The 17,111-nt window shown below is 46.4% G+C and overlaps 1 protein-coding gene across 2 annotated transcripts in view; it reads left to right on the forward strand.

The window, feature by feature from the left end:
- The window catches only part of LOC115253705 (ETS-like protein pointed), a 369,875-nt gene that overhangs the window by 277,682 nt on the left and 75,082 nt on the right, over positions 1 to 17,111 (forward strand). For both annotated transcript variants that reach the window (XM_062847443.1, XM_062847444.1), the window contains 2 exons: positions 1,224 to 1,427; positions 10,746 to 11,054. In XM_062847443.1, coding sequence (XP_062703427.1) covers positions 1,224 to 1,427; positions 10,746 to 11,054 — 513 coding nt within the window. The remainder of the gene's footprint in view (positions 1 to 1,223; positions 1,428 to 10,745; positions 11,055 to 17,111) is intronic.

Raw genomic sequence — 17,111 nt, forward strand, 5'->3', positions numbered from 1 at the left:
TTAGACTTATTCCTTGTGTCTTAAAAGTATTTGAAAGGTTTTTTGTATTGCACAAAAGCCAAATAATTGTCAAATGGTTATATTTTTTACGTGATAAATTTCGTTCGAATCTAGGGGTAGGACAGATCTAACGAGAGAAATCCTGTGTTCGAAGTGTTGTTCAGAACTCCTCACTATTCCTCAGATTTTCTCCCATTTATACTATAGACACTATAGATACCATAGACTCGCGGAGGCGAAGACAACTGTAGCCAAACGAACTGTCAGTTCGTGTAACCAAACGAGCATGACGTCACGATTTCAATAGCGACAATGGATTGCGTGACGTCATATTCGCTCGGTACACTAGAAATTCACGATAAAACACACTAAAGTCGTATTGCTCAACCATGTCAAAAAAGACACAAGACCTCTTGGGCCCTTTTCAAATGTTGCTCCAGAATTATATAAATTATTTATACCGGAGTGTGATCTGACACCAATGTCAAACTGCAAAGTGTTGCGAGTGCTGAATGAAAAATGCATTTTTGGGGATGTCTTTCGACAAATTTCGTCGATCATCGACAAAAAGAGTAACTCAGAATTTCTCAGAGTTGCTCTCGTTTGCACAGTGTCTTGCCCCTAGGTTCGAATGTAATGCGTACTGGACATCCTTAGAAGTGAACTTCTTAAAACATGAAAAAACTTTTCGAAGAAAACAGGAATTTAAAAAAAATGTTTTGTTTTATCATTGAGGGTTATCCTTGGGGCAAGACACTGTGCTGGAGAGTATATTTTCCTACACAGAGTATTTCAGAATTCCTCCGGATTGCTCCCGTTTTTGCTTGGGTGTTGCCTGATTCATCGCAAAGTCAAAACAATGTTGCCCGATATCTCGCTTTTCTTGCAGTTTTAGGGGTGTTTTTCCAACAAATTTCGTCGATCATTGGTGAAAAGAGTTACTCAGAATTTCTCAGAATTACTCTCGTTTGCACAGTGTCTTGCCCCTAGGGGTTATCAGAAGTGACGTCTATCGTCTATCGTATACAAAAAAGCGTAACAGACGTGGAACCGGACTCCAAAAGTTCCGAAAAATGATAAACGCCATATTAGAATTGTCCCTTGTATGATCTGTCAAAATAAGTGACACCTGTCAAAACTATTAAGGTTAAAATATGTGACTTAACGAAAAACTTCCTACTTGCTTTGATTTACCCTCTCGATTTTTGTTTACTTCCTTCCAGATCCACGACAATGGACGCCGGAACATGTGATCATTTGGCTGAACTGGTCCATCACGGAGTTCTCGCTGGAGAGCGTCAACAAAGAACCGTTCCTCAAGATGAGCGGCCGGGACATAATCGGCCTCGGTCGGGAGGGCTTCCTGGCCATCGCGCCACCCTTCACCGGTGACATCCTGTGGGAGCATTTGGAGATTCTACAGAAAGGTAGGCGCGACTTCAATCGAATTCGAAACACAAACGGGTGTTTCGATTGTTTACATTGTAGTTCTGGTTGTCAAAGCAGGCGGGCGGCGGTGCATCGTTCGTCGTGATCACGCTAATTCAATCAATTCGTTGTTTCTCAAAACAGTCAATTATCCAATTTCGATGTGTAGTTCCCCTTTCGGAAGAAGAGGGGCGTCGCGTCCCCTTTATTCGGGTTAAACGATGAACGTACACAAATCTGGCCTACTTCGATTGAACTGCACAGCACATGAATTGAAGCAATCTGCTTCCCGTCCCGCGTGCTGCCGCCGTTTGACGTTTGACGTCGTTTGTTACAAATCCAATTGACCCAAACGCGGCAGCAAGGGGTGTCCAAATTGAATCAGCTCAGAATCTAACAACAATAACCAATCTCTGTGTCGATTGTGTTGCGGACGGGTAATCAGGGTTGCCAGATCTTTCTGATACACAATAGTTGCAGAAATCATATTCAAAACAAAACGATGTCAAGCACTTTTCCAGATTTGAATTGTGAAAAGGTTCTCAGAATTCCAGAGTCAAAGCTGGCAACCCTGCGGCCACCGTTGAGCAAGACTATGATGCGATGGAAGGCGTCCCGCGAGGCGAGCAAGCAGACGTCAGGGTGACATGACCCTTCACTGATTTGATTATTTATTTTCATTGTTCCTATTAGCGAGTGAGTGAGTGAGTCAGTGAGTGTGCTTGCTCGCGGCTTGCTATGCCCTCCATCCATTCAGAGATCGGGGTTCATCTTCAAGTTGACATCTTCTCCGGTATCGTAGACGGCGATGTGGACGAATGGACAATGGCGGCCATGGAGGGATAGACACCAGCAGTGCAAAAACTAGGGGAATGGGTTCCCACTTTTTCCCATCGTGGTGCAGTATATCCCATTCAATAGCGATGCGTAGAGACGTTTTAATGGACTACACAATGATCTATTAGGGTGAGATAGGCGTAGACACTGTTCGCACAGGGGTCGAAGAGGTTTAGATCTTTACGTTTTTGTAATTGAATAATAAAAGCATTTTTATTAGAAGTGCGCGCTCCTCAACGCGTCTCCGTTGCCATGCATCGCATCGCCGACGGATTGCTTTGATGCTTTGATGGAATGACATCTGGCGCGCTGTCAGTGCTGCTTGCTAACGCGCGGACATCGATTTTTGACAATCTGAAAAATTGACGCTTCAATCAAGGTAGGCTGATGTTGGTTGCCATTAATCAAGCGTCTGTGCCATTTATAATTGCACCGATTCCGTTCCCCGATCAGAATCGCACAGCCGTAATGTTCTATTCGTTGTCAATTGTGCAAAAATAATCGTCATTGAAAACGGTTGGTTGGCGGGCACAGTCCTGTGGTAATTATAGAGTAGCGTACGCCATCAGCCTCGGTTGGCTCATAAAACGACGCCTCGTCGGAACCAATAAAAACCGACCGATCTCCGAGTCCTGATAGGTGCTGCGGTGCACGTGAACAGATGTTCACTCGCTTCGGACGACGAGCAAACAAACAAACAACTTCTGACAATTGCAAACGATTCTTAATTACTCCAGCGCTGACTGGTGAAATTAGCATTTCAAAGGGTCACTGATCACTGACTGATCTAGTAGGCATTGCGGTGGGTTAGTTGCCAAGGCAACTTCGAGTCGCCGTTTGAGAAAATACACACATGACTGGATGCACACAAACATTGACACGTGTTTAAGAAGCACCTAACCACTATAATAGAAGAAAATTCAGGCTACTGCGACTGAGCGAATGACCCCGCATTCGGACCAATTTAGGTGCTCTTCAAGTGTCCACTCAATTTGTGTGGTGACAATACAAAAGGACTTTGTTGCTTGGCAGTAGCTAAAATTTCTTAAATTATTGAATCATGACGACAACGTGCGTGGTTTTTCGGGTGACCCGCATTTGTTTTGAGACTTTTTATTTTCGCAGTCAATCTCCTGGTGGTCATGTGACGTTGTACTTGAAACCGTTTGAGGTTATGATTCCTAATGAGGTCATTGAATTGTGCGTTTAGGCTGAACTCAAGGTTGGACTTGTATTGTGCTGTTGAAGATTGTCAAAATCAGTTTAAATCATTTTTTTTAACAGTCATTGGTTTTTTTCTTATACGTTTGTAATTTGCATACCAATTTTGCGATCTTGATTCTGATATTTTAAAATTTTTCACTAATTTTACATTCGCAAGGTTTTTAGACATCCCTACAAACTATTTTTTTTAATTCGAAAGTTCATTTCTAGGGATGTCCAAAACATGATAATGACTACACGCATTATTAATCAAGGTAGGCCAGTAACGCATGTAAACAAGCTGTTTAAAGTAAACATGTGTCATCATTGCTATTATTGTGCACGGTCATAGTTTTTTTTTTGCATGATCGTCCGAAGTAGCAGGCCATGTTTTCTCTTGCATACGTTCGATCAGCGATATTAACTACGTCATCACCAAATGTCAGTTATCCGGAATGTATCACCTTCTGTCCTCAGTGATCGAGTGTTTTTGTGGTACTAAGACATCTTGAGCATCCCGAGAAATGAGCTTTTGAGTTTAAACATCATTGTAGGGATGTCCAATGCAACAATGTCAAATTTTCGAATGTATGTGATAAGGCACAACCAAAGTGTTGCGGTGGAAATTTGGTTTGATTAGGGTGTTGAAAATGCTTTGAAGTTCCGACCGATTCCGAACATGCAAAGTCCTGATAAGCAAAGGCAGTTTTTTTAATGCGCGGCTTGCGATCTTCTCGATGGCGAGGAGTCGCAAATGGTGATTTGAGAACACTTCGGTTTTGTTGGCGTCACAGCAGATAACAAGGGCGTTTCATGGTGCTGTCAGAAGTATATTGTAAGTGCTCTGCTCTGGCTCTGGCTCTGTGCTGGCTCTGCTCTGGCTCTGCTCTGGCTCTGCTCTGGCTCTGCTCTGGCTCTGCTCTGGCTCTGCTCTGCTCTGCTGTCATTTTGAGGTTACGATCGTTGGTGTGATAAAGAATGCTGATTAGAATACCATCTTGATCGTATTATTCTATAAAAGCGAGATTTCGTCTTTAGTTTTAGGACCCATGTTAGGACCCTATTGTAATAATGTTGGGATATTGATTTTCAGAACAGGTTTCAGAGACAATTTCGGAGGTCTGAGGGGGTTTTCGAAGGTATTGCAGCGAGTTTCAGAGGATGTTCGACGGGTTTTGATGGCATTTTCGGTGGTTTCGGAGGTCTTAGGGGGTTTTAGGGAGATTTCGATGGCATTTCAGGAAGCTTCAGATGCGTTACAGATGCATTTTCAGTGGTTTTGGACGGTCGAAGGCGCGTCTTTGTGATCCGTGGGTGTTTAAGAGGATTTTAGAGGCATTTCAAGAAGTTTCATATGATTTATAGTGGGTTTCAGGTGCGTTACATGAAGTTCGTGTGGGATTTCGAAGGCATTTCAGCAAAAAAACCTTGAAACGCCCCTGAAAACTCAATGATCCCTGAAATGTCTCGAAACGCTAAACAAGGATGTGAACACTCACTTGCAAAGAGTACACTCATATGTTATTTTTGCAGCTCAGAATCATGCTACTAAAAAAAAGATGTTTCAAGAAAGAAGAAACAAAACCAGGCGTTCCGGAGGCGGTGGTACCTAATACGAAAATGGGAATCAAGCCAGAAGCGAACACGATGATAACGGAAGATGAAGTGAAGAAGCTAGCGGAATTGAGAGGACGCGAACATTACGCTTCGGGAAATGGAGAAGGAGAAGATTTTACACCGGAAACGTCTGGAGATGAAACAAGAGCTGTTCAAGATGTGCCAGCAGCTAGAGTAAGTGGGAGATGGAGCTCAAGCTCGAACAGGAGCCGATGGAGAATAAGATCACCGAAGAAGAAGCTCATCAGAGGAAACTCGAGAAAATGCGGATCGAGATGGAAGAGATACAGAAGCAGGTGCAGCTAAAGCGGAATACAGGAGCGGCCGATGGTGACAAGGAGATGGAGGAAGCCGTTGGAGGAACAAGGAAGATGACGGAATCGGAGCAGACGAAGTTTTCCGGCTCGAGAAGAAAAAGTCGAGGAATGAAAAGCCGGGGAAAGCAGATGCTACGGAAGCGAACTTCGAAGATCCGAGAGCAGCGTATCTTAGACACTCGATTCCGAAATATACTCGCAAGCTCACACTGATGCCCGGTCGCACGAGTCTGCCGGAGGATTGGGCGCAGCAGAGATTCGACCAGAGGTTCCCAAACCCGAGAAGGTGTAGAATGGCCGATGTTCATCAGCAGCTACGAGACGTCAACGAAGGCGTGCGGCTTTTCCGACTTGGAGAATTTGGCACGGCTACATCAGGAGTGCCTGAAAGGAGAGGCCCTGGAGGCGGTGAGGCGCAGACTGCTTCTGCTGAAATTCGATCCAAAGATTGTGGAGACACTGCGCATGGTGTACCGTAGGCTAGAGCGACTTCTAAACATGCTGTTGGCGAAGGCTCGCAACGGAGTGCCATCGAAAGCGGATCGGCTGGCGAGTTTGATTAGCTTCGGAGCGGTAGTTCAGGAGCTGACAGTGAAGCTGCCGGCTGGCACCCAGCCGGAATGGGTACGGTATCGCAGAAAGAGCAAAATGGTGACGCTGTGGACGTTATCCAAGTTCCTGTCAAGCATCGTGAAAGACGCTAGCGAAGTTGCTACGTATGGAGAAGGAATCCCCGTTATGGGTGATACGCTGTTCGCAAGAAATTTCTTGGCCTATCTCGATGCGTGGAAAATTCAGGCAAGGAATCGCTCAAGAAATAAAAAAGCGTCGCTTTATTTCGAATCCTAGTACGGAGCTGAAACGAAACGTCAAATCAAATGGGGCTTGCTGTGTTAAATTTCTTGACCATTCCGGTCACGGAAAAATAATGCACTGAACGAAAATTACTTGCTCAAGCTTGAGCGATTCCGTTTGAAGTGCATACCTCCCATTACGAAGAATCCGAACCGTAGTAAAGATTGAGAAGCAGAGTGCACGACGATTGCGTGCACTCGAACGACATAGAAGAGAGTAGGATTTCAAGTCAATCCCGGAGTGGAACACTAAATCCAGATCTACGAGAGGCTTCAGCTGACAGTGCGATGCCAAGTGGTACGCAGATGGAAGTTGTGCCAACTGAAAGAGCACGGTTCAACCGGCTGCAACGTCGAAGGTTGTAAGGAGCGTCATAATCCGCTGCTCCATTCCGTCAGGCCAGCTGCAGGACTATACTGCAACGTTCATGCTGCTCGATCTCCTGAAGAGTTTGGCATTTTCAACGCCTCGCCTCCGGAGCCGAAAGAGGACAGAGAAGCGAACCAGATTCAGAAGAAGATGGCGAAGAAGATCAGCGATCGTTGCAGGACAATTCTCAGCGGTGGCGGTGGCTGTCGTCGAGAAAAACTGCATCGACAGCGACGTTCGACACCGTAGGCACGATCGAGGAAGCTGTGAAACGAGCGATGGAGGTACGATACGTCCACTCGAGAGGCGGTTTTGAGCTTCTCAACTAGGTCGCTAACGCGGAAGAGTTCCTGGATGCCATGGGAAAGCGAAAAGGGGATCAGTGTATACGGTTCAGCGAGGATAAGAAGTCCGCTGTTCCTGTCCAGCGAGAAGTTGCTGTCCGTTTCTCCGCTACTATTTCTGCGGCGGAGTTTCACTGCGATACAACATCCTACAAATGCACGTTTTGTTTTGAACTTGGACATCGCTGATAACGTGGAAGAAGCGCAGTAAATCTGACAAGCAAGGTCAAGCACGTCCATTCTCTTGGCGGATTTCATTTGCGGAACTGGCTCCCTAACTCCAAGCAAATTCTATCCCGCGACTAGAGTTGTTGATGACAGCTCAGTTATCGGCGTTCGCTTCTTTCAAATAATAACTATCGAACGAATCGACAAACAGACTTCGACCATCGCAGCTATCGAAAACGAAGCAACTACTAGGGGTGCTGGGTGGCTATCAAGAAGAAAGGGGCAGATGAGGCTACATGCTAACTACGCGGCGAGAAGCAGTTGATCAGTGGTTAATGAGCGTACATCTACCTGAAGATAAGACCTTGGATAAGACCAATGAAGAGTGGAGAACTTCTATGAAGCATTGTAAGGTGATGATGACATTACATATAACTCATGTCGTGGAAGCGGTTCTTGAGGTGGACACGGTCGGTTCAAGCTGTAGAATACGTTGAACGATACGCGCAGAATTCACGGCGGACGGCGATCAGGGAGTCAAGACTGACCGGATCGCTTTCACAAGAAGAGTTGGCCAAGGCCGGAACAATCGCATAACACGGATCAGTAGCTGTAGGAACAGCAACGGCTGTAGAAGACCAGTGTCACAAGCAAACTATCACTGTTCTTGAACGAACCGGGAATCATCCGTTCAGGCAGTTGGATCAATCGCCGTGAGAGTGTATCGTAACATCGTCAAACGACTGCTCGACTGATCGCACTGTTTATGTACATGTCGACTCGCGAAGTACACCTTGAAGTGATTCACGTGCCTTTAGCCGAGTCTTGTAAGATGGCGATAAGGCGTTATATCGGACGCAGAGTAGCTCCTGCGGAATTACGAAGTGAGCGAGGCACGAACATCGTGGGAGCTATAGTAACGAGCTGACACAGGAGATGAACGTGATTGATCGACAGTTCCACAGGAATTTCACTTTCGCTGCAATGGACACTCCTTGGGCACCGAACGAAGTAACGTTGACTACGGTACCGGGTGAAGCAGAGTGTGCAGTGGATTCGAGGCGGCTTACGTACATTCTCTTGGAAGCGGCGCAGCGGGGAGCAGTTTCTTCTACTACTTCCGATCTACTTACAATAATTAACAGCGCTGTCATCACGATCGGCTTCCAATAACTGATACAGCGGTCATCCCGATCCGCTGACAATAACTAACAGCGCGGTCATCCCGATACACTTCCAATAACTGATACAGCGGTCATTTCGATCCGTTTACAATAACTAACAGCGAGGTCATCCCAATCCGCTTTCAATATCTGATACAGCGGTCACCCCGATCCGCTTACGATAGATAAATGCACGGTCTTCCCGATCCGCTTACAACAACTAACAGCGCTGTCATCCCGATCCGCTTACAATAACTAGCAGCGCGGTCTTCCCGATCCGTTTCCAATAACTGATACAGCGGTCATCCCGATCAGCTTACAATAACTAACAGCGCGGTCATCCCGATCCGCTTACAATAACTAACTGCACAGTCTTCCCGATCCGTTTGCAATAACTAACAGCGTGGTCATCCTGATCCGCTTACAACAAATAACAGCACGGTCACCCCGATCCGCGTCCTGCAACTGGTACAGCAGTCGTTCCGATCCGTTTACAAGAGGCCAAAAAGTCAACTGAATCAATCTATGTACGTGTCCAATGCAGCGCAGGTCCCAGTGGAAGCGTGAAGCTAACTGCCAATCAGTGAGGAAGATATGTTTACCGATCTCGATATCGCTAACGTCTTGTGTGATCTCGCCAGATCTCACCATGAACTTCTTATGTGTGAGTGAGACTTACAAGAAAAGGTATCGGGTCTACCTCCAAAGCATCCAAAGTTGAAGACGAATCAACAGACACCGTCATTGCGATTGGTGACCAAAGGTTATCAAGGGCGTGATCCAGGACACGATGTGACCCATCGTCCGTTATGCAACAGTGCGCTACCTCGTTGTATTGGTGACGAAGCTGAACCTCGAAGTGCACCAAATGGACGCGGTGACTGCATTCCAAAATGGTTCCAGGACGACAGGGCACCAACGAAAGTCTGCAAGCAGGCTGCAGAGAGCTCTGTACGATGAGAAGCAAGCCATGAACCGATAGTTGGACACGAAGCTGAAGAAAATAGAGCTCGATAGTCGTGTTTACCATCGAGTCGTCAAAGGTTAGCTCGTCACCATAACAAGGTGGACAACTGTTGAGAAAGTTCAACTTAACCGACTGGATTGGTATCCTTGCTGGTATCTTACTACGCTCATGAGAAGAGGTTCCATTCCGAGGCGGTGGACTTTTGCGCAGTGTTGAACCGGCACCTTTTGCGAGACTCAAGCTACGAGTAGCGGCATGCAATCATGAACAAGACTTGGAAACTTCTCCGGAGGGCGTATCGGTAGCGCTCGCTAGCGCTACTAGCCGTTCCAGCAACGCGGAACTGATTTTGGACACAATGCTCTACACTACTTCTCAAAGTCAATAAGTCACGTTCCATCAAAATTAACACAGAACAAACACCCTTTCACCCGCGGAAGATTCATCCGGATGGCGTAGCACCGGCCAAACTGTCAGCGGAATCGCGAAAACTAAAACAAGAAACTGACGAACGCGAAAGAAATGTGACGAGCAGCTCAAAACACAGCTGCACGCGGCATAGCCTAGTCCGCGATTTTTCTACATTACAGATTCAATTTAGATCGATGTCAAAGGGCTGCACTTTGGATTTATTGCGAGCAAGCAGGAGCTGCAGAAATTCACTCTGACTCTGACACTGGCACTGTTGACATTGCTAAACATGGGACGATGACGCCGGTCGCGGGTCACTGTGATTGGTGTCGCCCGCACTCGATCATCTTTAGGGATGTTCATTACACACAATTTGCACGAATCTAGAGATCAAGTTTTCTTTATTCTCGAATTGAATTGATCAAATAATTACGTTTTTCTTTCACCATTACCTTCAAACAAGTTTATACGATAAGCTGTACTAGACACGACGTTTAGCTTCAAAGCCTACTGTAGCGCAAGGTTGATAAAAACTTTGAACGAAGGTAAGAATACTACGATGTATCTTGAACACAGATTTCGCTATGTTGTTCTCTGAATCATTTCGTGCAATTCACCAATCTTCCAATCAACCCGTTTCGTTGACCAAACTATATCTAAAAAGAACTCAACGCTGATTAGAGCGAGCCTGCTTCATACGAATCCCATCGCAAGCAAATACATATTCCCTAACGCTTCCATTCATAAAACTTAGACGCTTTCTTGAACGGCCTGGCGTCCTGAAGAGGAATAACCCTCGAGCAGCGGGTAATTGAATCATTCTGCGCTTCCAATCCCAATTCCAATCCTTCCCGCAACCGTTGTTGCTTTTCGGCGTCATCATCATCGTCAATCGTTCAATGAGGGCGCACTCGATCCAATTTAGGAGATGATTTCTGACGTTTGCTTTGACAACCAGTTTCGGGAATAAAGGGGGAAATCGAATCAATGCCTACTTGGATGGTCGTTGGTTGCTATGATTCTGGAATATGTTTTTCTAAATCAAATTTCTCGTTTCTCGTTTCAGATTGTGAGAAAGCGTTGCTGGACGGTGGCAGTGGTGGCAGTTCGCTTGCGGCTGCCATCGTCACCGCCAATGCGTTGTATGGCAACAGTGGCGGTAGTGGCAACGGAGGTGGTGGTGGTGACAGTGGCTCCACAGGTGGAGCCAGCAGTGGCGTTAGCGAACTCAGCGAGTACAACAGTGCCCTCCAGCGGTTAAGTAGCCAACAACACCAGCAGGAGCAGCAGTTTAGCAGTGGCAGTGGTGGCAATTCGACGTCAACTAGTGGTGGCGGTGGCAGCAGTGCTGCCAGCAATTCCAATAATAGCAGTGGTGAGTACTTTTTTTTAATATTTTTCTTCTAAAGAAATCCGATAAGAAGCATCACTGAGGGGGGAGCGGTTCCGAGGGAGGTGGGCAAAGTATCACCATATAATTACCGCGTGAGTTACATAAAGTGTGCTGGCTGCTGTGAAGGTTCATAGACACGGCGGGAACCATATAATTTCGATATATTAACTAAAACAAAACGTAATCGAAATCCGTTTCAGTGTTTTGCTAGCCACCACATGTGTGAATGGATGTGTGTATGAATGTTTCGTAACATATTTCGGACCGATCGGGTTGGGTTGGTCTTTGGTCTTGTATCTTCCGACCTTCCGACCAGTCGCTTTGAGTGGCGGGAGAAAAGAGCCTTTTCTACGCGAAGCGCCCTGTAATAATGAATCGGCGTGGTGGTGGGGGCCGACAGGCGAGGTACACGCTATTAGAGAGAGGTATCAATTTTAGTACGATGCTTTCGGGGCTAAACATATTGGTTTTAGGTTCCTACCTTAGAATTAACTATCGCTTGGCGGCGCTTTCAAAGATCTTGGTCAAGGGTCATGCGCGGTGAAGTGAGCCGATCGCAGCAGGCCCCGAAGGAGTGCGTGCCTTTTGACAGATTGGCGCTTGGCAGTTGACATCGGCCTACTGTGTGAATGCGAATGCATAGTGCCTGCCGAGACGCTTCGAATTCACATTATTGTTCGGCTTGCTGCGATGAAGCGAGGTCGTCCGACCGCTGCCGCGGCGGTCCGTGCGGAGATTCACGGTCGAGTTGGCCTGGAAACAAAGGTTTTTTTCCGTACACAATTGCCGAGCGTCCAATCTAACCAATTTCAGAATGGAGAAAAATAGCCATTTCGAGACTATGTTTTGTTCGATTTCGGGGAAAAGGGTGTAATCGACCTCCCTCGCCTCACACACATTTTGCGTTAGATTCGAACTCGATAATAACCCCCCGTTTATGTTGGTTGGCTGTGTGTGCGTTATTCTTGTTCTGCTTCGATGTTCATTCAAAAAAAATGTAAGGCGTCTGTGAATTGTTGCGCGCTGAACAAAATGTTGAATGAGAGAATCACTTGATTGCTTATTGCTGCGGGTTGCCCGGTTACCTTCCCGCGCGTCTACTGCGATCGAATGGAAATCAATTTTCGGAGTTTGCGGGCGATCGAGACGAGGGGGCGCACGATGACATGGCAAATTCCCGCTTCTATTATGTCTGCGCGTGTTTTCGCATTATGGATTTTCGACGGACCACAGCGGCGGCGAGGTTAGGGTTCAGGTAGAACGCGACGCGACGCGTCGCTTCCAAAAAGGTGGGTGGCTGCGCAGTCGCCATCTTTGATTCAATGCCCCCTCGTGGTCGTGAGTAACGTTCTCTCGGGGCGCGATCTACCGACCAAAGTACTTATTTTAATTTCCATGATGATGATCAACAACCAGCACCGAGTGGAAACAAACAGCGAGTCGCTTTCGATTCTCGCCGGCCGCGTCCCAGCAACCATCCAACGAACGGCGACGTTGATGGTGATGGTGGTGATTTCCAGCGATGATAACAGCGATTTAACTGAATGAGTCTCTAAACTGAATGTGAATGAATGAATGAAGCGAACGCGAGTCTCGCTGCTGCTGGGCTGCATAACGATGACCATCCCACACTCGCGCGCGCACACATTCCCGTTTCCAACAGCAACAACAAGAGAGACGAGGGGATAAAGTCGCGCGGATGTGTGTGAGTATGGATCGCATGAATGGACCCCCCGTCCTTTGTTCCTCGCACATGCAGCTCCCCTCGCAATCGCGTTCGAAGGGGGCACGATGATAACGCGCTTACTGCGCGTTAATGAATTGAATGCACTCGTCGCCGCAGTTTCTGCCGCGGCGATGATGGTTGTTTAATAATATAATCTAGTAGGCTATGACGACGCGGACAACGACGATGATGATGCTTTTGATTGCCGCTTGATGGAACCGTTGTGACACGTTTCGCAAGAGCAAATTTTGCCGACCGCGACGCGAGGCAAGGGTTACTTCAATCGCGTTCGTTCGATCCGCGGCCATAATGACAGTTTTGCCTCGGTAATAACAACCACAGTGATCGTCATCGCTGCTGCTGGTTTGACAGTTGACGGATTGATGAGTAGCTTGCTACCAGGCTGCTGGAGGGTACCGCCCGACCTACTGCTGAGCTAGCGACTTCATTTAGTGGTTTGGTCAGTTATCGGACCGGAAGCTGGAACGATTTCATTCATCGTTTTTATTTCTAATTTACATTGACAGGTGGTGGAGTTGGTTGACGACTCTATTTGTTGGATTGTTTTTGTTTTTGAACTAGTCGCTAGAATGTTCCCACCCTGCCACTCCTGTTTGTAAGAACCTTGGGGTCATTTTTTTTTTATCAGAAGCCGTTTTTAACTAGAAGCTAGAATGTTCCCACCCCTGTCATGTTTTGTAAGAACCTTGGGGTAATTTTTTCGAAGCCGTGTCTAACTTGGTGTCAAATCCCAGCAAGAAACGTTAGGCTCATTCATCCATAAATACCTTTGAAAACTTTTCGGGAATCGCTTCAGTTGTTGCATCGAAAATTTATCCAATTTGTGCGACATTTATCAGCGAATCAGTGTCGGATTCTTTTAAAAGTTCATGTCAGATTCTTGCGAAAATCCGTGTCGGTTTCTTCAGTGAATCAGTGGATTTTTTAAAAAACCATGCCGGATTCATTTGAGAACCCGTGTAGAATTCTTCTGAGAATCTGTATCGAATTCTTCTGTAAATTTTAGGCAGATTCTTGGCTTGAACTTTTGTCGGATTATTCTGAGATTTTGCGTTGGATTCTCCTAAAAAACCATGTCAGGATCTTCTGAGAAACCGTGTCGAATTGTGCTGAGAACTGGTATTAGATGTTTTCAAGAATCCGTGTTGGATACTTTTGAGAATTCATGTCAGATCAAGTGTCAGATTCTATAAAAACAATTCGTGTCGGATGCTACTGAGAAATTGTGTCTAATTCTTCTGTGAGTTCTGTGAGTGTCGGATTCTTGTAAGAATTCATATCACATGCTACTATGAGTTTGTGCCATATTCTTCTGCCATCCGTGCTGGAGTCTTTTGAGCAACTTTGTCGTGTTCTTGTATGAATCTGTGTCGCATTCTTTGGTCAATCTGCATTGCATTATTCTGTGAATTTGTGCCGGATCATTCTGTGACCCTTTGTCGGATTCTTCTGAACTTCTTTGTCTATTGTGAAAGTTTTGTGTCAAATCCTTCTAAGAATTGTTGTCCGATTCTGAAAACCTTTGTAGAAATCCTCGTTGTTACGATTGAATTTGTTTAAACGAACATTCCCACCTTTTTATAAACCTTGGATTGAAACAAGCGATGTCGGACAAAGCTAAAGTTATTCGAAAATTTATGAATCATGAAAATTGAAACAAACTGTAACGATCGTGTTCAACGCTGAGGTACAAATCTCCCAAAACCTTCAAAAAAAAACCCCTTAAAACTTGAAATGGCTGATGTTCGGTTTTCCGAATGTCTTGATGATTCGCGCATTGCCGCAGCGCAGCGTCAGGGTCATCGGTGCGCGACCGTAACGACGCACTTCACTTTTATGTGTAGATGCCTACCGCTACAACAACAGTATAAAGTTGCATTTTTCGCTACATCCAACAACAATGCGACAATCAGAAGAAGACCACACGTCGCGTCCATGGAACAACAGCACAAAGCCAACTTTTCGCTGCGGCTGATGGTCAATATTTGTTTTAATTTTCCCTGGTCTAGCGATCGCGTGCGACCTGTGCGCCCATTATTACAATTTTAAATCAGATCTCAGTAGTCGTTGTATGGCGACGGCAACGGCGGCTAGTTGACTGTTGTACCGTTCAATAAAAATAGTGAAAACCAGCAGCAACAACAACAATCAAAGTAGTCAAGGTGTTGCCAAATCTGCTGACTTCGCGCGGCGTCGTTCGCCGCCTACTGCCTTCTTCAACTAGGTATTTTTTTTATAATCCAGACCAAAGAGCGCAATGTGTCATAATTTATGATAATTAATTTTGTAGGTTATGACGAGGTGTGTCTGCATTTGAAGCGTTTTTTTATAGTTCAATGTTACATTTTCCCCAGGCCTACTACTACTGTTCTTCGGTTTCGGTTTTTGTTGCTGCACTTTGGGTTTCGTTTTCGAGCGCCACCTAGCGTGACGACGGCATCGACGATGGACGATGATCGCGACGGCGATCGGTCACACACTCACACAACAACGCACACACGGGTGATGGACGGTTTTCTTGGACGAAAAGGTCAAATCTGTTGTGTGTGAGGATGAAATGCGCACACAATTCTCAAAAAAATCGCCGACTAAGTGATGCAATAGTTCACGCATGTGCGAAAATAAGGCAATATTATCAGCGTTCGCGCAGAAAGTGGGCCGTTCGATTGCACATCGAAGGAGGTTAAGGTTAGTCGTAAACTTTTAGTGGCAAAATTTGAAGGTTGCACCGAGTGGACCGCGATGGCGGCCATTTTGCAACTGCAATTTTTAGTCGCATGTGCAATCTGCTTGAACCGTTGCCAGGTAACGCCTTTGGCTACGCGATGGGTTAGTCTTGTGTGTTTTCCTCGAACCGAAACGACGATCGGTTAAAAAACCGACTGTGAGATTACGTCGCATAGAACAAAGATGGCAGAGCTGTGCGCTGACTCATCCAAGATGGCGACGCCGCACATCAGACAGGTAACGGCTGTTTCGCCCTTTTTTGCTCGGATTCCTTCGCATTGTCGTCGCCAAACTAATTTGCAAGATAATAAAAACACGTGCGACCGGTTTCCGTATTTAAAAAGGGGCGATCCTTTCTTTGCCATACACTCGATTTGCTTCCTCGAGAGCCCTTCGTTTATGACAACCAAACCGAAAACATCAAACGCCAGCAGAGTCCTAACACAATTATATACCTTACTCCGATTTTTGTTCGCATGTTTTCGCTGTCATCGGGTCGGTTGATTTGATTTGCTAGCAACAGCAGCACCCTTCTTGCCCTCGAAAAAAAAAATTGGTTGAAAAAAGGGGTCAGCACCCCTAGGTAGCGGCTCCGCAAAGTGCAGAAATACTTGTTGAACGCAATGCGAAACGGCATCCAAGCAAGCCTGGAAACGAAAGGGAAAATTCCGTCACCGGGGAAAATCCTAAAAGAAGTGACACCAAAGCAACCATCGAAAATCGCCGTACAAAGAGTCGTCAGTGTGACTGACGCACACACACAGGTACGAAGCGGCGCGTTTCATTGTCCGAGCGCCGCCAACGGTGACGCATTTCGGAACTCATACACTGACTCGCGCTCATACGCGGACAGGCAATGCAAGCAGAAGTAGGCGGCCATGGTTCGTCGCACAAGTAGGTCTATTGCTGTTTCAAGTCCACCACGCCGCACCGCATCGCGTCGCGTCGCGTCAGAACCGACCAAAACAAAAACAAAGCGGTTCCAACAACGGTCAGTCCCGTAGCAGCACCCATACCACTGTACGATCGCACGTCGAGTGGCGCCATCCAAGCGGACCCAAACCAAAAGTTGAAAATCGTTGAAAAAGGCCCTCGTTGGACGATTTTCGGAATGTGGAGGAGGTGAAGCGGCGCGGCGAGGGAAAGGAGTCATCATGCAATGTGCTGCCACCGGCGGAGTCGTCACTACTGGCTGTTGCTGCCGCCCGCAACGCTACATAGTAATACAACGCAGCGGCAGAACTATGTAGTAGGCGTTGGTTAGGCTCGTTGCTAGAACACTGACAGCAACAACAACAACAACAACAACGCCAATTACAAACACAGAAAACAAGGTGCAAGAATCGGACGATGCTCAGCGCGGCGTGAAAAGTGTATTTTCCGTTTTCACTTTGCTTCGAGTGTGGTGCTAATTCTTGCGTGCGGTTCGCGGCAAATTTCGAAGCAAACGCCTCGCGAGTTTGGGGAAAGTGCTCGAAAATTCCCGCTTCTGTCAACTCTGTCAAAATCTGTCAATTTCTGTCAACTAGCGAATCGATTTCGACGCCTCTTTTACGGCCCGGCTC

This window comes from Aedes albopictus, chromosome 1 (assembly GCF_035046485.1).
Source record: "Aedes albopictus strain Foshan chromosome 1, AalbF5, whole genome shotgun sequence".
In the NCBI taxonomy this organism is placed as follows: domain Eukaryota; kingdom Metazoa; phylum Arthropoda; class Insecta; order Diptera; family Culicidae; genus Aedes; species Aedes albopictus.